This window comes from Spea bombifrons, chromosome 2 (genome assembly GCF_027358695.1).
Source record: "Spea bombifrons isolate aSpeBom1 chromosome 2, aSpeBom1.2.pri, whole genome shotgun sequence".
Lineage (NCBI taxonomy): Eukaryota > Metazoa > Chordata > Amphibia > Anura > Pelobatidae > Spea > Spea bombifrons.
The window spans coordinates 134,033,453-134,059,065 of NC_071088.1; the positions used below are offsets into that span (position 1 = coordinate 134,033,453).

A 25,613-nucleotide genomic window follows, 5' to 3' on the forward strand; every position below is an offset into this window, starting at 1 on the left:
ACGTCCGGAGAGTTCCCAGGTATATGGCTATTGCCAGTGCTGGGCCCCATGAGAGGTATGGGCCCCTCATAGCGCTGGGGCCCTGGATCAATTGCTCCATGTACTCTGCTTTTAATCTGGCTCCGCTCTCACTCTAGCAAGTCGGAATAGCAGCACCCGATGACATGTATGTTATCAGAGCATTGAGTTTTTACATACATATTAGTGGCTGCAGCTTCATTGACTTCAGTGGGAGCAAAATGCAAAATGAACTACAAAACGCGTCAAGCAGGGTTTCATTTATAACGGCAACACACATCAAAAAACTATTAGATATAGTTATTGTCTGGAATATATATTGTCTTTTGTTAGCTAACATTCTTCTGTGTAATAAACAAATATTTATCTCTCCACTCATTTTCACCGGGGTTACCAGGACATTACTGCAAATTCTCCTGATCGCATTATATCTTTAATACTTTTTTCTGCTTACTCGCAGGCAATTGTAGTGACGGACGGCGAGCGTATATTGGGTCTCGGTGACCTGGGAAGTTACGGCATGGGCATTCCCGTGGGAAAACTTGCCCTGTACACAGCCTGCGGTGGGGTTCACCCTCAACAATGTCTACCTGTGCTTCTAGACGTGGGCACAGACAATGAGGTATGGTTCCTGATAATAATTGTGTACATTCCTTCAAATGTGAGGCTGGAAAGTTGGTAAGATGGGCTCTCCTTATCATCGAGGCTTAATCCCAGACCCCTAGGTGCAATAGGGGAATTAATTTATAAAATAACAGAAGCTACCTTGCTCTTAGTCTGTGTGCCTTCAGATCATGCAGAAATATACACTATATGACCAAAAGTATGTGGACACCACACGGTTTTTAGCAAGGCCTTCTCATCCAACATCAGTGGCTGACCTCACAAATGTGCTTTTGGTTTAATCGGCACAAATTGGTCAATAATCCAACATTCTAAACGCTTATGGGATTCCTAACCTATAAATGTTGGTTCCTTTAAAGGTATCATACACTTTGTTTTATTTTAGGGACAAACATTTGGTGAAAAGGTGGGATTTCATAACTGGGGTTGGGGACAATGTGAAATCTTGCACCTCATGACTGTCTCCTTTGTGGGTAATCACATGTTCTTTATCACAACCATCAGCAATTAAACCATCAAACTATATAACACAACTTCTAGAAGAAAATTTGCACCAAAATATATTTACAGCTATTTTATATGAAACATCAGAACCGAAAGAGAGAGGATTTAAGTCAAACCATCTTTGGTTAGGAAAATGCAGCTCTAGCTAAGAAAACAAGACTGAAATAATGTTTCCCTGAATAAACCTTTGCTAACCACTGATGGAATCCTAGAAATCCTGTTACAAGCCAAGAGGATTCATAAGAGAGTAATAAGCAGAAATAATAGATTCAATATAATATTGATAATATACAGCGCGAGAGAAGAAAACGGTGACAGAGAGAGGAAAAAGCAAAAAAAGGGAGACGAAAGAAGAAATGAGAGAAAGAAAAGGAAGAGGGAAGTGAAGAAGAAAGATGGATTGAAAAAAAGTGGGAGAGAGAGAAAAAAAAGAGACGATAAAAAATGCACATCAATTTAATGGCTACATGTATGATAGTACATATAATAAATATATTTGGAATTCCTATTTAGAAAAACACATGGAGATTGAGAAAAACTGAATACTACATTTTAGAGGAAAGGACATTAAATGGCATTACAATTTCTCACTTATTGGGGAAATGTAGATTTTACTAATTACCCTATTATTCAAACAACCAGACATCCTTTGCAGTTGTTTCCTCGTGTCTTTATGTTTGATACATATCCATTTGATCCATACATTTAAGTTCCACGTGGATGAGTTGTGATATATCTACGATCACAGGTGGCACCTTGCATTTATAGCCATACGATCTAGAATGGTGCGTTATGGATGGCAATAATCCACAGTGTTTTGTATATTTGTGTAGGTAGCATAGAGATCTACAATCCCTATAATGTCTGAAATTAATACACAGTAGAGAGGAACCTGAAAAATCACCAGATGCGTCTGCCTGTCCGTCTGACAGCTGCAGTAGCACGAGGAGCTTGTCCAAAAGTCAAACATTTCGATCCATTTGAAGAAGTGCAGCGTTTGTCTGATCAGACTCAAAAGTCAGCAGGAACTCCCATTATCCTCAGGTTTAATGCCCATGGTATACTTGGCCATATGGGAAGCGGAAAGCGATCGTGTGAGACCTGCAGGTACTTATACCCATGGGACCCAGTGGGGTCACATAATATGTGAATATGTGACCCTTCAGTAGTAACGCGGTAGCTGGTATTGAGTGTGAGCAGGAGTGGAGCCATAACTACAGAGTCCCGCAGGTACATGTATCCATAAACTAAGACTCATAGGTTTACAAAACTTTACATACCTATGGACAGAGACCTGTAGGTACACAGACCCGTAGATCGAGATCTATAGGAATCAATACTCTGACAGATCTATAGTTATCTGTGCCAATAAACTGAAACCTATAGGTGCCTGTACTCATAGGCATCTATAACTAGAGACCTGCAGGTACATGTATCCATAAACCTATAAATATACATGCAAATGGACATAGACCTGAAGGTGCACAGAACTATAGATTAAGACCTATTGGAATCAATACTCATAGACTCTACAGGCATTTGTACCCCTAGACTGCGATCTATAGTTATCTGTACTGATAGACCAAGAACTATAGGTACCCCTACCCATAGATAGAGCTATAGGTACTCCTACCCATAGACTGAGAGCTATAGGTACCCCTACCCATAGACTGAGAGCTATAGGTACTCCTACCCATAGACTGAGAGCTATAGGTACCCCTCCCCATAGACTGAGAGCTATAGGTACCCATACCCATAGACTGAGAGCAGCAAAGAAATAGCCATGGCAGGAGCTGATTTTTGTATGCTGGTTCTGTTTTAATATGGGTTGGATGGTTGCATATTCCTTTGCTATTTCATTATTTGCACTTTGTATAACTTTCATACACACAAAAAAAATTGCTTCCCCAAAAATATTTGTAAATGCTCTTTAGTATGCTCCTTACCATCATTATGACACTTACAGGAGGCATGAACTTCAGTGAATTAATGAGAGAGAGAGAGAGAATAACCATGTAAATCAGGTTAAGATGGCTGCCCCACCAAGTCAATACGTAGAGCGACCCTCTAGAACAGGGGTCCTCAAACTGCGGCCCTCCAGCTGCTGCAGGACTACATCTCCCATACTCCTCAGCCAGCCCCTTAGCTGAAGGAGCATTATGGGAGATGTAGTCCTGCAGCAGCTGGAGGACCGCAGTTTGAGGACCCCTGCTCTAGAATGTGGGGAATATGTTACACAGATGTGCAGCGTGTGCAGCGTTCACTCTGTTTATATAAGTGAATAATCGCAAGTACTTGTACCCCTGATTACCAGCTAATTATGGCGGACAGTTATTGGATGCCTTCCTGTTTTGATTATTTTATTGACATCATTGTATGAAGAGGAACAGAGGAGGCCCATGGAAGACGTGTGTGTTCCTTTTATTTGGACGGATCAGCTGTGATAACAGCTGTTTATTATTATCCTGCGATGAAATACGGCCTCAGGAGGGCAGAAAACCTACGACCTGGAACACTCCATCCTCATCTCTAGGAAAAGCATCTAAAAATCCTTTCAGCTCCTGGGGAAGAATAATCATGGAGATCCTAAGAACAAACAGTTAAGATGGCTGCTCCTATGGAACCTGTGTTTTGTAAAACATATATTTTATTTTAAGTTTGTGTGCTCTATCGTATAGGTGCTGATCAGTTAAATTTAGGGTAGGGGTATAGAAGCTCTGTTTAAATGTTGTTGTTTTGACCTGTAAATGTTTGACCTATACTTTAATTTTCTGTTCTTTTTTTTTTTTCAGATCCTTCTGAACGATCCCTTGTATATTGGTTTGAAACACAAGCGGGTTCGCGGTAAGGAGTACGATGAACTGATCGAGGAGTTTATGCAAGCAGTGACCAACAAGTAGGTACACAGGCATGCAATAGCGTATCTTCAGGGGTGCTGGGGGACCAGGTCCACACGGTCCATCTGGTGTGATGATGTGGGCTTCTTCCATTTACTGCCACTGGCGTGGCAGATCAAGTCTTCTGGCCACGCGCTGCAAGTGTAAGCATGTAGCGTGTGGCATTGTGTGTCCAGTAGGCACATCCCAGGTACAAGATCTAATTAGTACTGATATGTAATAAGCATACCAGGTGAGCGCTGCTTCTCCGGTTCTCCGGGTCAAGACCCGAGTCCTCCGGGTTACGGGAGCAGGGCCTTGGCACACCCCGCTCGCCGCCCATTTTCCTTTAAATGGGGGTGTTTCCCACTGTCGCCAGCGGGAACTCCCATCAACATCAGCGAGACCGCCCACCGATGTCAGCGGGACCGCCTGCTGACATCATTGTGCAGTCCTGGCAGTGCCCCACAAGGAGCCCAGAAGTTCCCAGGTATGATAGTAAGGTATAACTGTGACCATTCATTATTGGGGATCGATACTAAGTGAGGTACAATGCAGACGCTATGGTTAGTGCACACTGGCTGATTCCACTGCAGGTACTTACAGGACTGTATTTCCCTGACCTGGACCTGAAATGTAACCCATGCCCTGCTGTTAAATTCTGACTTTTTTTTTTTTAGGAATAAGTCTAATTTGGGGAAAAAGTTAAATATGTAATCATTTCTTTGGTGTGCCTTGGAATGAAAAATATATATCGTTTTTCGTCCATTAAAGATATCATCTTTGGTATATTCTTTACATTTTTAGGTATAGTTTATTTCTGTTTTGTTCTGTTTCTGCACTGTAAGAAAGCTAGAACTTTACATTTTTTTCCTGGTTTACGAAGCAAGCCAGAATAAAGATTAAAATCCAAGAAACCATCAAAATGATAGCAAAACAGTTTTGTGTATTTGAAGTTTTACTTAACGTTTGTAAAGTATTTTCAGAATGTCAAAAACAGGGTCTTTGGATCCTTAGATCAGAAGTAAACTGTAGTTGCCTATGACATTAAATATACACAACCCAAACACAGCATAGAGTTCCAATGAAGGCCATGTGGGATCGCTTAGCGTCCAGAGACAAACTATACCCCCGTTTATTTGGCGAGTAACATGCCTTATGTTTGATTTGGTTTGGGTTTCTGTAGATTTTGTTATTTAGACCTTTTTATAGCGCAACAGCACATATGTAAAATATACTTTCTGACAAGCGTCGTCCCGTGTTTCTGATCTTTCACAGGCCCTTAACAATTCCTATTCTTTTTTGAGATTTTTGTTGGTTCAGCAAAAATGTTTCGTTTCCTGTAATTGTACTTTTTTCTCTATATGAGTTCTAAGAACAAATATATTATTTTTGGTTACTTGTGTTTGGAGAGATTTGATCTTTTTTCCCACCAAACTCTTATATTTCATACTGTGGAAACATGAATGATAATTTACCACACAGCTCCTACGTCAGACTAAATTTAACTAAATGCAAAGTGGGTGAACAGAAGAAAAAAAAAAACAAATTAAAATCAATATTTGTTGTGACCACCCTTTGCTTTCAAAGCAGCATCCATTCTAGCATACAGATCTTTAGGGAACCCGGTAGGTAGGTTGGTTGTTCCAACTATCTTGGAGAACTAACAACGGTTCTTCTGAGGATTTAGGCACCTCACTTGCTACTCTCTTCATGGAATCCCAGACAGACTTTATGATGTTGAGATCGGTGCTCTGTGGGGGCCAAACCATCACTTCCAGGACTCCTTGTTCTTCTTTATACTGAAGATGGTTCTTAATGCCTTTGGCTGTATGTTTGGGGTTGTCATGCTGCAGAATAAAGTTGGGGACTCAGGTGCCTCGCTGATGGTTCTGCATGATGGATAAGTATCTGTCTGTACTTCTCAGCATTGACGCCACCATCAATTCTGGCAAAATCCCCAACTTCATTTGCAAGGAACCTCCACCATGCTTGAAAGTTGTCTTCAAGTAATACTCTCCAGCCCTTCGGTGAACAAATTGCCTTCTGCTACAGCAAAGCATTTCCTCCAGGGCGCCTGCTGCCATCTTTCTGCACCTCAGTTCCTGTGTTTTTGTGAATAGTTGAATCCAATGGCTTTGTTTCCACTTCGGAGGTATGTTTTTTTGGCTGCAAGTCTTTCATGAAGGCCACTTCTTACCCGATTTTCTCAAGCAGTAGATGGGTGTAGCAGGGTCCCACTGATATCTGCCAATGCAGAGCTGATGGCACTGCTGAACCTTTTTGACTACGGTTCTCAACGTTGCCTGTTTCTATGTGCTTCTTCCAAAGAACTTGGACATAACATCTGTGCTTGGTTTTGCCATGGTGTATGACATTGGATATCAAAATATCTTCCTAGGTCACCTAGTGAATGTGGCTGTTTCTGCCCAGTTTTATTCCTCCCACATAGCTGATCATTAGCACCTGTTTGATATAACTACATGCCTCCAAATCCCTGACTTTTTATCATCAGCACTGACCTTGGCTTCAGCCATGGCAGTATCCCGAGCCACCCTCCAGAGCTGCCATGCTTGCTGCTCAGGTTATTGGGAACAGCATGCTTAGAGTCCTCCATAGTAGAAATTGGCCACCTGGGGAAATCGGAGATCTCCCTTGTAACCAGCACATTGATCGGCACCACATTGGGCAATCTGCCCTCATCTTGCCCTCGCCCCCACTGGTCCCACGCCAACAATTTCAACGGTGGACCCCATCCAAGATAGCTGATGAGGAGGCCATTCAAGTTTTGCACCACTAACAATAAAATATTGGTGGTACTATAGTTCCCCTTTATGAGCTCCGGCGATGTTAGAAGAAGGACAAAAAAGGTTTTTTTCTAGAAAACTTTAAACACAAATGCACACAAAATAAACTCCCCCTTAACAAACCATCAGAAAACACAACTATGTAGTAATTTCTCAGTAGGGGCAGAAGGGTATCCTGACCCAACTAAGAAAAATCATTTGAATAAGTTAGTCCAAACTTTTCCTTTATTATTCTTCTCTGGTTTTCTTGATTAACTTTATGTTTCATTCCATATTTTTTCCTGATCCTTGTTATTGAAGATGTTACAGCGTGATGTTATGAGGAATTTCCCTTTGTATGTGGGAATCACTAATGCTTATCTCTCTTTTTTTCCTGTATGGGATTTCCCAGAGCTGTGAGTTACCGGCCGTGTCTTTCCCTGTTTCCAATTACTACGGCAAAATGAAAACCATGTGCTGAGTGTTAGAGGGATGTGCTGTGTCACCACATCGGCTACGGGGGTTTAAAACCGCTTGACATTCAGCCAACTTCATCATAAACAGCTGCATCCCTGATCACCCCCCCGGGGCGGCAAATTATACAATTTCATACTCTTGTCCAAAAAAATGCTTTCTGAGCAAAGGAACTCGTGTTTATCAAAGATATTAACTTGTTAGTTCAATTAACCAACGATGAGAGAATTATGGATACAGTTTGCCTTGACTTTTAATATAGGAGATAACACGGTTGCTGAGTGGTACCCACGTGCGTTGTCATGGTAATGTCAATATTTACCCCATGGGAGCCTGAAATACATACACTGAGAAGTTATGTGTATCCAACCCAGCCTGTGTTTGATTATCGTTTGAAGGGACCTGCAACTTTCACGTTTATCCCAAATCCAAAATTTTATATCCGTTAATCGTTTTTTTTTTTTTTAATTTTCGTTTTAATATAAAATTAATATTTATTTTATGTTTCACTCTATGCTGAGCTTCCATCTTGCTGACACTTCAGGTCTTTCTGTCCCGAGATTCGCTTAAAAATAGCTTTTCTAAGAAAACTACGCAGTTGTAACACTCGGTGGAATCCAGGAAGTTTGCTACAAATTCCTGTTTTGGAAGATTCCATGACGGATCATGGGAAATAGAGTAAGATACGTCTGTGCATGAAATGCCCCCTGGGTATGCCTTTGGGTGCCGCATTTGGAAAAAAATCTATCTAAATCACTTTAAAAGTGAGCGTAATTAAATAATAACACACATACACACTAGTGATAGCAGTTCCCTTTAATGTTCGGCTAAGTAGATTAGTATATATTTCAGAAGTACCACAAGCAGAAAACAGGCTTCATAGACTGGCTTATATAGAAGGTAAGTTATACTTTTCATCAATGTAATGGGACGTTGTGAAGGGCTGGTAATTTGCACCACAATGTCTGTGTTTAGTATAAAGTTAGAATAAAGTGGTACACCATCAGGATTTTTACTTACAAATTGTGGTTGACCACAACAGGAGGCTTAATCCATTGTATGATCCTTCTTTGAGATTTGTAAGAAGGTTTCTGGCGCAGTATACGTAGACTTAGTGGGGACACAACTCATCAAGTGAGTGCCACACTTGGACACAGAGGTCCCAAGTGTCCAGGAAATTCCCTCTCGCTCAAGGTCCCCCTACCTTTTCTGCCGACCATTTCCATGTCTTTGTCTCCTTTCCCGCAGCTCTGCTTCTTCTCTTGCCTTCTTTCTGCTGTCTTCTTTCTTCAGCCGCATCAGCTCTGTTGACCAGGCGTCCCGGAGTACTTCTGCAAAAGGGCAGAGCAGTGGCAGAACTACCGGGGTAGCAGGGGTAGTGACTGCGACCGGGCCCTGGAGTTCTGCCAGTCAGGGGGGCCCAAGGGGTGCCGAGCAGTCGTTTTCAGCAACCGCTCGGCGCCCTTCTGTCTCCTCTGCCGCCGCCTGCCTCAGCGCTGCCCCGACTGCAGTGGTGGGAGCATGAGGCATCTGTCTCGGGTGTCTCATATGACGTCATATTTGCGCACCGCGGCAGAGCAGCAAGACAGAGGCCTCGCGCCCCCACCACAGGACTGCATGGTAAGTGACCTACAAAGGGGGTAGGGAGAGGGTAGATAGTGAGAAGGGAGGGTAGGGAGAGGGAGTGAGAAGGGGGGGTAGGGAGAGAGAGTGAGAAGGGGGTAGGGAGAGGGGGTGAGAAGAGAGGGAGAGGGGGTGAGAAGAGAGAGAGAGGGGGTGAGAAGGGGGTAGATTGGGTTGGGGGTGGGGGGGCCTTAACATATTCTCGCACTGGGGCCCTGAGGCTTCTAGTTACACCCCTGGGGCAGAGCCACGGCGCGCACCACGTGGACAGTCTTTCCCCTGTTCCTCCAAGCAGGGCAGAGGGTGTGTGTGGAGGCTGCTTTAAAGAAGCGCTTTATGAGGCCTGGTCAGCAAAGCTCGTACCGGGGAGAGCCGGACTGTATACTTTATATAATAGAGTAAAAAAACATAGAATTTAATAGCCTGTCGCTGCTTCCTACCTCGTTACCAAGAAGAACACTTTTATTGTGATTTGTACATTTTCTTGAAACTTTTCCTGTTCCGTGGTATAGTCCAAATATTGCCTAAAGGAACATGTCATGATCGCTTTCAATGTTACATCTGCATGATGCTGTTTCTAATTTAATATCCTGCCAAACCATGTTAGCAATTAGGCTAGAACGTATTCTTATCTGTAGTGCAGAGCTCTCTGTTTCCGTTCTGTCGTTGGCCTGACCCCTGACTGTTCGAGGAGGCTGTTTGCCGCTTGGGTTTTGAAGAGTCCGGTCAATTATTGTTTGCCGGGATACGTGGCTCCGATTAATTAAACCAGATTTCTTTGTTTCAGCAGCTCCATCTGTAAGGCATTGCTTCCAATTAGGAGCATTGAAGCTATCTTCATTTTTATTTCATTAGACCCTCGACTGATTTATATCTTGCTTATTATCCCTTTGGTTGTAGGGAAGACACGTAGGGCTGCATTGCAGCTAAATTCCATACGATATAACCCTTATTTCGCTGTACAATAGTTTGAAATTACTTTTTTTCCTCTCAATAATTTAGTGGTAAAACATCTATTTCCTCCCCAGCTTTTATTTAATTTATGCGAACAAAACAGGCTTAGAAGTAAGCTGTGCTTAGAAGGTGAAGCCCCATATTACTCTGGGTTTCTGTGCTATTCTCATTACTAAGTATGATGTAAAATGTGGAGCTGCTTTCATCACTGAGCCATGCCAGCCTTTTAAAGAAACATAGAATTTTATGGCACGTCCATTCGGCCCATTCAGTCTGCCAACTTCGCCTGCCGTAAAGATTCAGACCTTAATCAATCCTTGGCCTTGTCTTAAATTCAGGAGCCATATGCCTATCCCATACATATTCAAATCCCCTCGCTGTGTTAGCCTGTGTTACTTCTGCTGGGAGGCAGTTCCACTAATCTACTACCCTCTCTGCTTCCTCAAACCACTAACCTTTAATTACTGTTGGGGTGAATAATGCAACAATTAATACTACAAGAGAGCCATTACTGCCTCTTTTCACCCCTCCTTGATTGTAAATAATCGTGTGGGCTCTCATAAACCTATCATATGGTATCACATAACCACTTTATATTAACCCCTTAAGGACAATGGACGGTCCCTAAACCTCATGTACGGGCTTTGTCATTAAGGGGTTAAGGAATCTTTTGCGGTTCACGTTTGTAGGTGTCCGTCATCTGCCGTCAGTAATAAAGGCCATTAGTTCAACAGTGGACATCCGGGATAGTTCTTACACAACATTAAATGGTCTTATATGATACATGTTATCCAAACATTTTGAGGTTTAACCAAACGATATGTGCGGAATTTCCAAATCCCTGTCCACACCGACCTGTCTGATAAACAAAGGGGAATTTGAGTTTCCTTCTCGACATTCTTGTCCTTCGCACCAAATCATTAGTCACTTATCACTCAATAAAAAGAACCACACTCACATTCTCTTAAGTTCAAGAAGTCAGTGTTGGAGAATTTAGATTATACTCCCCTGGATCGCACAAAAGTGCTCCCAAGGAAAGTGTTAACAGTATATACAGATATATAGATATATATCATATCTTCGGGAGGGATGGGTATCTATAGAACAAAGCACGTTGAAACCTTGAAGACCTCTCAAGACCTTGGAAGTTCTTTTTTTATTTAGAATTAAACGAGGCCAAGTACTGTAACTAAACACAGCGTTACTGGTAGTCTTTCCAACTATAAATCAGATTCTGCTTCAATACCGAATCATAACTTACATCTCAAAATGGCAGTTTCTTGGCGCTTATTTTTTTGGTTATGGGATTTATTGGATCTAAATGTACCGGATAAGCTTAACAACGATCTGGCTTTGCTTTCAATCGTGTTTTTTTTTTTCTTCTTCTTCTATGTCCTGAGCCAAGCTCTGATTTCCTGTGAAAGGGGGAAAAAAAGGAAGTAAATACTTTTAGTTTTTGAAATATTAGATATTTCAGCGGCGTTTATATTATTATGTAAAATGTTTTATATGGTGCATCCTTTTTATCTGCTAGTTGATGTTAAAAACTCATTCTTTCAAATATTGGAAATCACTGACATGAGAAGAACAAGAGCTTCAGAAGATTGTGATACGGAATGTTATCAGTAAGGATAGTCGAAAGAATATTGATGGTCATTACCAGAATTCAAGAAGTCCAAAGCTAAACTAGTAGTAGTAGAGAACAGAGTAGAAGACAAAGTCTTGGCCAACTTCAAGAGCAGAAATAAGAACTGGAAACTATGATCTCCAGGGAATTTTTGAAGGACAACTAAGATGGCCATGGACTGGTGGAGCGGAAACAGGGATTAGGAGTTCCTACATCTCCAATGCTAACGTTCCTCTGAAGAATCTTGATGACTTGAGGTGTGAAAATAACAAAGAGAAAAGTTAAGGGCTACACAGTAGTTCCTGCACCCACTGAGGCTTTTTTTAACCTCCAGTTAATGCCAACAACTGCCCTGCCTCTAATTAATAAGCAGCAATAATTATACGTCTAAAATACAAGTTTATGCTTCTCGTTTTGTCCACATAAAAGAAAAAAATATTGTTAGCTTAAGCAGTTTAAAATATCGTTAGTAAAGCGTGGCTGTTATGCATGTTATGACATCACGTTACATCATCTTTTGTACATCCCTGGTCCAGCTGTTCTGCTTCCTTTGGACCTGCGTTTCCGTTAATGGACTGGCCTTTAATAGCCGGAATGCTCCAAAGAACTATTAGAAATAATATGGCAATCAACCGCACGTTAAGAACATCATCTCCCGTTATTTAATGTAGCTTTATTATACAGAATAGAATTTAATTTCCTGCTTAACAATTGTAACTCTTAGCAAAATAATATAACTATCTGAAATACGCGAGTGAAGTGGAGCCCGGGGAACATACTGTATTTCCTCAAGGTCTGTCTGTCCGTCTACTGAAGCCTCTTAATCATTCGTTGTATCTACCAACACAAAACCTCAATCCTCAACCGAAGTAAAGAGACCGTTACTAGTATTATGGACATTTTATATTAAATAGAAACCCACAGTAACATTATTAGCAGTTGTACATTAAAAACATGTTATACTATATATATATATATATATATTAAATTACTGTATACACTACAGCTCTTTAATGCTTGAAAAAAACTTACATTTTCTTTGTCAAGTTCTCTGCTCATTTTATTTTGTAAATAGACGTTTTATGCAATTCGTTATTTATAAAAAGTGACCCCTTTGTGCCGCTGATGACCTCATCGTCATATATTCTGGGATGAATAGCATTAAAAAGGCTCATTTTAAAGTCACCTGCGAAATTGCTCCAGCCATCATTTTGGAGATGGCCCGGCACATCGTTCCCCTGATCTTCACAAGGGAAAAAGGAGAGAAAACCCCCCGCCATGTGTCGCCAGCACGTAAACCCGAGAAGCTCCGAGAGGCGTGAATAGAAGTTTTTGGGGACAAGCGTTCTGAATGAATCTCGTACGGTATCGGTTTCTGCTTTCAGGCCGTAGTCAATGCAATGTGTTCACTTCGCGCTTCAATAGAAGAAACGGCAATGAATGCTAGTCTTGTGTGCGTCGCCCACGGCTGAAAAGCAAAATATCTTTTTCTTTTCTGTCCTTTTCTGAAGAACGGTAATTTAAACTCATCCGAGCATAAAAACGCTCGTCAAATAATGCATTCTTAGAACCTTTCTGGGATTTTTTTTCCATTTGCGAGTCAGTGGAAGATCGCTCCTTGTCCTCGTATTATAATTTTGATCCATTATCATCTCGTGCGGTCTGCTGCCGATATCGAGTTCGTATTCCGATTGATAACATCTGTGAATGGGTGTTGTGATTACTTCGGGGGGGGTGGGGGGGTTCTGCATAACCTGAGAATATAACTCGATCTTATTTCAGTTTCAATAGAAATTCTTTCTCGTTCCCTAGATATTCTGGGTTTTTTTTCTTTTAAGCAAATAAAGAGTTTTTTGTTGTTTTTTTTTTCTGGGCAAGAAACTCAATAAAATTGAGTTTTGGGAGTTACTTGATACCGACGGATGGAGTTACAACATTTTCAGCTAATACACCAAAAAAGTCATCTTCCTCTATATTTTCCAGAATTATATATATATATATACCCTATTCAGTACCATTAGTATGCACACCTCAGAACTTTCTAAATGATCGGACCTCAAGACTATCGTATTAACCCTTTAACGACCCAACGTGAAGAATCCGTGTAGCTTCTTGCCAAATGTGTTCACTAAATGGATCTAATATCATGGAACCTTGACTTGTCATTATTTAAAGATACATTATTAAATAGATTAAAGTCTCCTGCATTCAAGCATATCAACTATAAAATGTTAATTAGCAAAAGCCCCGATTGGGGGCGTTCTTTATGATCACCGCAGTGTAGAACAGGATCTCCCTTTTGGTTTGAAATCCCTCTTTTCTCCCAGTTTGCTGGATATGAGTGAACGACAAGGTTCTACAGCCCTAAAAGCCACAATAATATGAAATGAAACTAGACCCGATCATTTATACAGTACTGAATAAAGAACGAGAGGTCGTCCATTCAGACTTGAAGAGAGGAATTTTCACTTAAAGCAGGTGGAAAAAAAGGTTATTTACAATAAGAACGATAAAGAATCCACATCCACTTTTTTACCTTCTTCTGGGTCAACAGTGGGGTTGAACTTGATAGACTTTTGTCACACTTCTAACCCAAAACTAATGTCCCTCTTGGCCATTTGGAATGGTGGTGGATAAGAAATATTATTACGGTGAGACCCTATCGCTGTAAACCTGTTTGGCGTGTCCGTGTATTCTAACTGCCTTCTCATAATCCCTTTTCAATCTCTTTCCAGATACGGGATGAATTGCTTGATCCAATTTGAGGACTTCGCCAACTCCAACGCCTTCCGTCTTCTGAATAAATACCGCAACAAATACTGTACATTTAATGATGACATTCAAGGTAAAATAATGTTTTATGTTTTTTACAGTTTCCTATTGGAGATGAACTTAAAATGTAAGGTTTATTACTCTAGAAAACAGTGGTTTTTACTGGAATTGGGAAAATATTTTGGAATAATGGGAAAAAAACATACAGAAAATGGACCCATACTATATATATATATATAAGTTTTTTTTATTTGATATACCGTATTGGCTCGGATATAGGCCGCCCCCGTATATAGGCCGCACCCTAAAAGTTTGGTGCTTTTTTAAAGAAAAAGTTTTTTTCTTTAAAAAAGCACCAAAAAAACATGCTGCCACTCTGTCCCCCCCCCGAGATATGCTACCACTCTGTCCTCCCTCCCCGAGATATATGCTGCCACTGTCCTCCCTCCCCGAGATATGCTGCCACTGTCCTCCCTCCCCGAGATACGCTACCACTGTCCTCCCTCCCCGAGATATGCTGCCACTGTCCTCCCTCCCCGAGATACGCTGCCACTGTCCTCCCTCCCCGAGATATGCTGCCACTGTCCTCCCTCCCCGAGATATGCTGCCACTGTCCTCCCTCCCCGAGATACGCTGCCACTGTCCTCCCTCCCCGAGATATATGCTGCCACTGTCCTCCCTCCCCGAGATATGCTGCCACTGTCCTCCCTCCCCGAGATATGCTACCACTGTCCTCCCTCCCCGAGATACGCTACCACTGTCCTCCCTCCCCGAGATACGCTACCACTGTCCTCCCTCCCCGAGATACGCTGCCACTGTCCTCCCTCCCCGAGATATATGCTGCCACTGTCCTCCCTCCCCGAGATATGCTGCCACTGTCCTCCCTCCCCGAGATATGCTACCACTGTCCTCCCTCCCCGAGATACGCTACCACTGTCCTCCCTCCCCGAGATACGCTACCACTGTCCTCCCTCCCCGAGATACGCTACCACTGTCCTCCCTCCCCGAGATATGCTACCACTGTCCTCCCTCCCCGAGATATGCTACCACTGTCCTCCCTCCCCGAGATACGCTACCACTGTCCTCCCTCCCCGAGATACGCTACCACTGTCCTCCCTCCCCGAGATATGCTACCACTGTCCTCCCTCCCCGAGATACGCTACCACTGTCCTCCCTCCCCGAGATATGCTGCCACTGTCCTCCCTCCCCGAGATCCGCTGCCACTGTCCTCCTCTGCCCCCTGTGACAGGGCCAGGCTAGCTGGCTCACATGTCATATGAAGTTTAGCCGGGTCATGGAGCACTTTTGTGTCCGGTTCCGTATACTGTGACCCGGTAATATTTTATAAGACGTTTTATTGTGTATTCGGCCCAGAGACTGCATGTGGCTGCAGCTCCAACCTTCAAAGAGACAATCCTGTAATCCGGCTGGGGCTCTTAATCAGGCAGCACAGCCCTGTCTGCCCAGACGGCCCCCGCACTACAGGGGGGATAACACAGGTGGGGGAACCCATTGTATCCCTTAATCCCCTCACCTGATAAATCCCCTGTATACCGATAGGATTTGTGGGTGGATGCGGCTGATGGGATTTGTGATGGGATGTGGCTGATGGGATTGGGGGTTGGGTTCGGTACACATTGCATTGAGATTGTATATAAGTTCTGTGTGTTTGTAATAAAGAGAGTTCTTCTTGGTTTTACTACGAATGGTGGTCTGGATGATCCGTGGATAGCTGAGCGCGATCCGTATGAGGGACTGACTGGTGATTCCTCAGCCCTCAAACAGGGGTACCCAGCCTTGAGTACGGTGACCCTGTAACACCCCTCCCCGACTTACCGGAGCAGACTCCCGGGTGTGCCGGCACCGGAAGTTGTATACGCGTATTGCGTAGATGTCCCCCGCCGGCCCCGCAAGACACCCGGGAGTCTGCTCCGGTAAATCCCGGGGGGGGTGGTAAAACGCACCGTGCGGATGATGCGCTTAGACAACCTCCCGTGCCGGCACCCCCCCCGTGGGAAGTGCTGGCAGGGGAGGCTGTCTGAGCATATTGGGGAGTAGGATGCAGGTCCCCTGCACCGCTGCGGGGGATCTGTATCCTAACCCCGCTGCCTGCCCATGCAGTCCCGGGCGTCGGGCGCTAGACCCCGAATATAGGCCGCACCCCCACTTTAAAGACTTAAAGTGGGGGAAAAAAGTGCGGCCTATATTCGAGCCAATACGGTATGTATATTTTTATATGTGTAGTCGCTGTGAGTAATCAGCCTGCAGAGGGATCATCGGAGCGGTCAGAATTGACACCATGGGATCTATTTTCATCTATTCAGTGTTTCCAAAAGGTGTCAGCATCAACACCAACAGAAGCCAATGTCTGAACTGAAGTTTGACATTCTAGCCGATTTCAAGAATAACTAATGGCCGGTAATACTGGCTCCTTCTCACAGGAGACTCCATGGTTTCATTAGGCTAAAGGTTTTGCCCCAATCTCAATGTAAATCAGCAAGTGGGGGGCAAGACCGATGACTTTGCCCCCCCCAACATGGCGTAGTTGTGGCAGAATCATGGCCCCAGCATACCTAAGAGCACCAGCCCAGACATCCATTGATGTTACAGCTCGCTGGGCCTGTCAGGGGAGATCAGAAATGGTCCATGATCCCCACCGTCCGAAAAAGTAGGACAGCGGGGCAGCTACCATAAGAGACCATCCCGCGAAAACTAGTAGACTCGTGAGATGTGCAACAAGGCATACTAGATGGACCAAATGGCTGTTATCTGCCTCCTAGTTATATGTTTCTATGTAACAAACACCGCAGAAAACAGACTTAAGGGTTTACGTTTGGTGGTCTTTGTATGAAACGTATTCTGTTGCACCACAGATGTGCTGATGTCGGTCTTTCTGGAAAGCCTGCAAACAATTGGGATAAAATGAAAGAAGGGAATGTGGGAATAGCATGAGATTCACATTCGGGCCAAATGCCTGGAGAACAGGTCATCCTCCCTTACTATCGCTTCCAAACTCCGCTTCCAGCCACATCTGTTGATACAGTTACATTGAGACGGAAACAATGTTGTCCTAAACGCCAGAAGAATAGAAACGCCGGTCTGCGGAGATGGCTGCTGTGTTTATTCTCGACACACAAATGAAAAGAGACAGATGTGTACAGTATACAGTATAATAAATGTACAGAACTTGCTATTTGCTATTTTTTAAGAGGAACTATGGGACGCTCCAGCCATTATATGCACTTTAAGGCACATGAAGGGTACAAGGTCCCTTTTAAGTGTTCGTGTTGTCAATTTTACAAATATACGGGGATTCTACAGAATCCCTCCAAAATTCTTTATATGATGATAACAAATTGCAACGGGTCGCCTACAGAAGAAGAGCTTAAAGCAAAGCTTTATCCGACGCACAAAAATAATTAATAAATACTCCATGAATTTAATGCCAGATTTTTTTTTCCCAACATGTTTTCCTCTAAGGTGTAAATATTTGATTCCTGTAATGTGTATATTTTAGCTCGGCAGAATACAGCTGTTACTTCTTCGCTGTTACACAATATGTTTGGTACCGTTCCTGTACACTGCTGACAAGAAGTAGGTGTAAGAAATGGAATTGCTAAAGCTGCGGTTCTATACCCAAAATAAAACTAGGTACCGACATCGAGACAGTTTTACTAAAAACTCACCTTAATTGGGTATCTCGGGAGCAGCAAGTATAACCTATATGATTATTCCTCCCCGTTAAGTTAAACCTTTTCTGTTGTTTGGTTAGGAGAATGGAGAGGAGATTGATGAGATATGCTGGTTCTGAAACAGATCTAAGCAGAGGCGGACGAGCCAGGGGGCAGGGGGGCAATTGCCCCTCTGGCCAGTCCAAGTTGAGTTAAATGCCCCTGTGTTAGTAGATCAAGAACTTTCTAAAGACTGGCTCCGCTTCTTGTATTGTTAAAACTCTGCCTCATTGTGAAAGTTGATGTTACAACTAAGGAGTTTGTCAACAGTTCCTGACAACGTTACCTTAAACATGAAAAGTAACCCAGTAAAAAAAAAGGATTTTTGGGGATTCGTTGTAAAGCCTGTATTGTTGCCAGGTTATCACAGCTGAGTGAAGGTCATCCCAATGGGCAGCCAACTCATGGACGTTCATTGCTTTTCCGTGACCCTTTCTCATAGCGCCGGAGAACGGGCAGCTTCGTTCCACTGCCACGACAGATGGAGGATAATAGAATCTGTTATAATATGCACAGAAACTGGGGGGCTGGAGGTCTGTGTCCTCTTTGACATTCATCCTGCGAGGCTGATGGAAGGTAGTCATTCGTAAAAGCGGACAATGGGAGTTATAATGTATATATAGATACAATTGCCCCCTCTTTTGCCCCAACCTGTGCACTGTGGAGGTGGGAGCCAATGAAAGTATTTTTTTATTCTTTGTGTGGTTTGTTATATGCTGAGAAATAATGGGGGAAAACTCACGGGGAAAGTTTATTATTTTTTTTTTATTTCATTTTTTTAGGACTTCTTGGGACTAGTAGTCCATATCAGCAGGACTTCCAGCAGTAACCTAGCTATAATTACCTATTACTTAGTCCTGAACGTACCCGTATAACCATATAACACATCCACTAAACCATGTTAGTCGGTATAGATCTCAATAGCAGGGTGGGGATCCAGGAAATCCTTTCATAATGTTGGTGGATCCATTAAAAACCTGGATCTTGACAGCAAAGAAAAACCAAATATCACTTCTGACCTTCCACTTCCCTATCGCCAAGTTGCAGCCTTACTTGTCATGTTATTTATTCCTTTGAACAGCTGTGTCTGTCTCCTAAACATTGTAGAACTCCATCAAATCAATGCTTTCACCACCTCCCCTGCAAGCTTTTAGCACGATTCCACCAATTTATGCAAAATAAATGGAAAATTATTTTGTATTTTGAAGCATAAATTTCACACAATCACTTCTTCTTCTGATGGTCTGTTTTCTTTTGCTGATCCTTCCTTTCTTTAACCTCTTTGCGACCAATGTACATCATGATAAAATGGTCCTACGGGACCTATGACATACCTGGTAAGTCATCTGTTAAAATTGCTACCAGTCATCATAATCACCACTGTGGCTGAATGTTCAATGGCCCAAGTGATAGCTTCTACAGCTCTTTTTTTGTTATTTTAGCATATTTTACTTGACCTTAAGAGGTTAATATGACAATTGGGTAAAATTCAGGTCTCAAAAGCTTGGCAAAATATTCTAGGGGATGTCTTTCTTGTGCCTTGGTTTTTTTCTATATGCAGCCTGCAATCTTCCCACCTTCTTTTATCAAGTGTTTTCTGATACTGAGACCGTGTCCGCTCCTGTGTTGTGATTCCCTTCCATTCTAATTACTTTCACCCTCTGGATTTTCGTACCCCCCAATGCGTGTTTTTGTACAGTTAGCTGTTTTAGATCCCACATTTTTTTTTTGGGAAAAGTTATTTTGATGTTGTTAAGACGTTGTTTATTTGATCAGGAACTTGATCACATTTTTGTGTGATACTTCACTGATCACAACCATCTGTTGCCTTTTTTCAGCCAGTACAAAAACTGTATTTTCGTATAGTTTTGAACAGAATGTTTAGTCCATGCAAAACCTAGACAAGCCACGTCTACTGCATGACCCACATCTAAAACTGCAGTACTCTTCATCCTGAAAGACTGGATACTATGTATCTAAACACTCTATGCACCATCTAATGCTACAGCACTCCCAACTAACACTACACAGCAACCATCTAATTCTACACCACAAACAGCTCACGCTAAACAACCATCTAACCCTACACTACTACCATCCAACACTTCACCTCGCAGCCATCTAACCCTACACTACTACCGTCCAACTCTTCACCTCGCAGCCATCTAACCCTACACTACTACCATCCAACACTTCACCATGCAGCCATCTAACCATACACTACTACCATCCAACACTTCACCATGCAGCCATCTAACCCTACACTACTACCGTCCAACTCTTCACCATGCAGCCATCTAACCCTACACTACTACCATCCAACACTTCACCTCGCAGCCATCTAACCGTACACTACTACCATCCAACACTTCACCTCGCAGCCATCTAACCCTACACTACTACCATCCAACACTTCACCATGCAGCCATCTAACCCTACACTACTACCATCCAACACTTCACCATGCAGCCATCTAACCCTACACTACTACCATCCAACACTTCACCATGCAGCCATCTAACCCTACACTACTACCATCCAACACTTCACCATGCAGCCATCTAACCGTACACTACTACCATCCAACACTTCACCATGCAGCCATCTAACCCTACACTACTACCATCCAACACTTCACCATGCAGCCATCTAACCCTACACTACTACCATCCAACACTTCACCATGCAGCCATCTAACATACACTACTACCATCCAAAACTTCACCTCGCAGCCATCTAACCGTACACTACTACCATCCAACACTTCACCTCGCAGCCATCTAACCGTACACTACTACCGTCCAACACTTCACCATGCAGCCATCTAACCCTACACTACTACCATCCAACACTTCACCTCGCAGCCATCTAACCGTACACTACTACCATCCAACACTTCACCTCGCAGCCATCTAACCGTACACTACTACCGTCCAACTCTTCACCATGCAGCCATCTAACCCTACACTACTACCATCCAACACTTCACCATGGAGCCATCTAACCCTACACTACTACCATCCAACACTTCACCATGCAGCCATCTAACCATACACTACTACCATCCAACACTTCACCTCGCAGCCATCTAACCATACACTACTACCATCCAACACTTCACCTCGCAGCCATCTAACCCTACACTACTACCGTCCAACTCTTCACCATGCATCCATCTAACCATATACTACTACCGTCCAACACTTCACCTCGCAGCCATCTAACCATACACTACTACCATCCAACACTTCACCACGCAGCCATCTAACCATACACTACTACCATCCAACACTTCACCATTGCAAACTAACCCTACACTGCAGCCATCTAACCCTACACAACCAACTCACACTACACCACAACCATCTAACCCTAGACCACAACCAACACTACACAATCAGCTAATCATACACAACAGTTATATATAAAAACATAGAATATCATAGAAGAACCACCCGGCCCATCTAGTCTGCCGATTTTTCCTGATGTAGAGACTCTGACCCTAACCAGTCATTGGGCTCGTCTTAGATTCACTGCAGGTTTATGCCTATCCCATGCATGTTTAAATTCTCACACTGTATTAGCCTCTACCACTTCTGATTGGAGGCTGTTCCACTCATCTACAACCGTCTATGTAAAATAAAACCTCCTTGCATTACATCTTAACCTCTGAACCTTCAGCTTTAGATGATGGCCTCTTGTTCTAGCATGTTTCCTCTGAAATAAATGGCCCTTCTGTACTTTGTTAAATCCCTTTAAGTATTTAAATGTTTCTATCAGATCTCCCTTCTCTCCTCCAAGCAGGACATATTCCTTTTATATTTTGTAGCTCTTCTCTGAACTCTCTCCACTGTCCCCATTACTCTAGGTGAGGCCTGACTAACAGTTTTAGTTGACACCATTGCCAGCTAACACTTCACCGCAACCATCTAACACTATGGTAAATGTTACTGTGGCTGTCTGGCATCAGAACAAAACACATATCATTGGCTGATGTATTTAAACTTCAACATTATGCTACAATTTACAAATATAACATGTGTGCTGAACACCATCAACTGCACACATCCCAGTGGGACATAGTGGTCATGATATGGATGATGAGGAATGGAGCAGGACAGATAGTGAGAGCAATTAAAGATAATGGAGAATGGAGTGGGATAGATAATGAGAGGAGTGATGGAGAATGGAGTGGGATAGATAATGAGAGGAGTGATGGAGAATGGAGTGGGATAGATAATGAGAGGAGTGATGGAGAATGGAGTGGGATAGATAATGAGAGGAGTGATGGAGAATGGAGCGGGATAGATAATGAGAGGAGTGATGGAGAATGGAGCGGGATAGATAATGAGAGGAGTGATGGAGAATGGAGTGGGATAGATAATGAGAGGAGTGATGGAGAATGGAGCGGGATAGATAATGAGAGGAGTGATGGAGAATGGAGCGGGATAGATAATGAGAGGAGTGATGGAGAATGGAGCGGGATAGATAATGAGAGGAGTGATGGAGAATGGAGCGGGATAGATAATGAGAGGAGTGATGGAGAATGGAGTGGGATAGATAATGAGAGGAGTGATGGAGAATGGAGTGGGATAGATAATGAGAGGAGTGATGGAGAATGGAGCGGGATAGATAATGAGAGGAGTGATGGAGAATGGAGTGGGATAGATAATGAGAGGAGTGTTGGAGAATGGAGCGGGATAGATAATGAGAGGAGTGTTGGAGAATGGAGCGGGATAGATAATGAGAGGAATTATAGAGAATGGAGCAGGATTGATGGTGACTGGAATGAAAGAGAATGGGGATGGATAGATAATGAGAGGGATGATAGAGAATGGAGAGTGGTAGACGTTGAGAGGAATGAAGAGGATTGCAGCAGGATAGATAGATAGTGTGAGGAATTATAAAGAATGGAGCAGGATAGATAGTGAGAGGGATGATAGAAAGGAGACAGGCAGACGGTGAGAAGAATGATGGGGATTGGAGCAGGATTGTTTTCAGAGCAAAGAGGTGATCACAGCGTTACTTATTTGGCAAAAAAGATCCACACTCATCTTCCTTAGATATAGAAAATTCCTTTTTCCCCATGGAACCTCGGTCACACCTTCACATTGAATCCGCCATTGTGTTTGCTTTAAAGAGCATCGCCATGTATATTCTTTATATTATTACCAAACAGAGCTGTCAAACTGGTGTCGCGGTTATTGATTCCTTTTGCTTTTTGTGCTAAAATTCCAATTTTTCTCCTGTGTCATTGTCATGTCGGCCCCTTTAGCTTTATCTGGGTTTTGATCTCCCATAATTTCAACCTCTCTCCAAGATCTCACTTCTCTATAACTGATTGCTAATAGGACACTGAGACCTAATGGCCTTCTCCATAGAGTTCTCCTGTAACTCAAGGAGGTAATTGCTAGACCTCTTTTCTTAATTTCTAAGGAATCTATGTCTTCTGGCTTTAACTGACCTAGAAGTGGGTATTGAAAACAAAATGTGGGCACTGGGCAGAGATATAGCAGATGGAGGTGCTAGTAGACACAATAATAGTACACAATGTCAAGTGGCAGCTGCTAAAGCAAACAAAATAATAGTGTGCACAAAAAGGGTATTGATACAAAATCTTGTGTTACCATTACACAAAAAACACAACAAAGGAACAAAGGGATTGATTTATGATGATAGAAACAAAATAGCTAGAATCTTGCATATACAACATAGCTTTTATTAGTAGGACGGCCATATCTATTTTGTTACACAGTATCAGTTCTTATTTTAGTGGATACTAATAAAACCACGTTTTAGATACATGATTCTGGCTATTTTGTTTCTATCCGTTACTAACAGTGTTTGATTACCTTTTCAGAATCCTGCAGTTATTTATTTTTGAGCCATCTTTTTGAATAGTGATTTTTGATGAGCGCTTGGCCAGATTGGGTTTAATCACCCTGGGAAAAGGTGCCTCGGATGCAATTTCATTTCAGAGGAAAATTCATTTTTTATCTGTCGAAGAGAGCGCATTGCTGGAGACCGTTATCTAAGACTGGAAGAACAACAGTTCCTTCTTAGGGTATTCTTTACAGTGAGGGCAGTAAAGCTCTGGAATCCGTTACATGCTGAGCGCAGATAATGCAGATGCTTTTACCTTGATACCTTTTAAAGGTTAAACATGATGAACTGACATTTTCTTTCAGCCTCATTACCTTTGAAAGAATGATATTGCCATATAATTTGTCCACATGATCTCAGTACCTCACCTCTTCACCATTACCACCCTTGGCCTTCTTGCCGTGATTATAATTGGTTCGCACATACAGATACAGCTATAAAAACACAAAAGGCTACGGCATTTATTCTTGCGGTCTGTTCATCTAGTCTTCGTTGCAGCGTGTTTGCAGGGCCGGACTGGCACTTTAAGGCCAGCGGCCAACCGATGACGTAAGCGGGGCAAGTGGTTTTCATGCTCACGTAGTATGTGTCCGGCAATATCCAGCCACTGCCCGCACGCTGCAGCCCCTGCTCCTCCGCCGGACGTCAGGTGAGTGTGTGTCATTGTCGGCCGGCAGCTCTCCAGGCATTTGCCGGTGTGCTGGATGGCCAGTCTGGACCTGTATATACGCAAATATAAACTTGTTTTAACCATTTTGGTGCCATAGGAAGCATAGTCCTCTAAAAACTATACGATGACTGGTAATGAAACCACATTTCTCGCGGCAGGGCCTAATGAGGTCAAGAGATGCAGAGGTGACCTGGCTTGACCTCGTTAGAGGTGACCTTTAACAAGGGACGCGGGTGCACGGTTGCTCTAGGAGTATTCCTACGCTGGGTGGTTTTTTAATACGCGTGAAAGCGGGCATCTGGTCACCTTAATGCACGAGGTGCGACTGATCGCTCGGGGACGGCTGTGACTAAGCTCCACGCTGCGGATAATCATGTAAGTGCAGTAATTAGAGCCGCGGCGGATGACTAATGGAACTCCCGCTCCCAGCGGCGCGTTTCACTCAGAAGACAAAGCATACAATATACCGAGTCATAGGAATCTCTCCGCCGATGGTTAACGTTCTGATGCGTCAAGAAAGTGCCAAGACCAATTTCTATTTCCACTCTGGGTTCTGAATGTTAAAACGGTCTGAACGAATGGATCCTCCACAGCAGGGGTTGGGTGTCCTTTACTGTAAAGTAACTTACTGCTTATATCTCATGAAAAATTAGACAGGACTCACCAAACTTGGGGTACTTTGACGTCGTGGCGGGCTAACCAATATATGGCCACAAAGTGTGACGGAATCCCCAATGTTTATTCCTTACCGCCCGTTTTTGCTTATTTCTGCTCAAGAGCAGATTATGCTTGATCCAAGGGGAACACAGGCCAGCTGGGCATGATGGGAGTTACCGGAGATATTCAACCCCGCTGTACAGTATAGTGCTTGAAGTAGAGCCCAAAGATCCGGTGGGCGTTATAGGAGTTGAAGTCTACTGGTACGTTTCAGATAAGTTGTGCAGCCAATATTCCATATTTTATATAAAGGTGTTTTTTTAATGCCGTAATACAGGTGTGCAGCGTATCTGTGAAGCAATGAGGAAATTCTGATTGTTTTTCTCGAAATTATTTACTGTAATAATAAGACAT

The 25,613-nt window shown here is 43.0% G+C and overlaps 1 protein-coding gene across 3 annotated transcripts in view; it reads left to right on the top strand.

The window, feature by feature from the left end:
• ME3 (malic enzyme 3) overlaps positions 1-25,613 on the top strand; it is a 77,877-nt gene that overhangs the window by 43,640 nt on the left and 8,624 nt on the right. For all 3 annotated transcript variants that reach the window (XM_053456566.1, XM_053456565.1, XM_053456567.1), the window contains exons 6-8: positions 479-640; positions 3,939-4,042; positions 14,222-14,331. In XM_053456566.1, the coding sequence (XP_053312541.1) occupies positions 479-640; positions 3,939-4,042; positions 14,222-14,331 (376 nt within the window). The remainder of the gene's footprint in view (positions 1-478; positions 641-3,938; positions 4,043-14,221; positions 14,332-25,613) is intronic.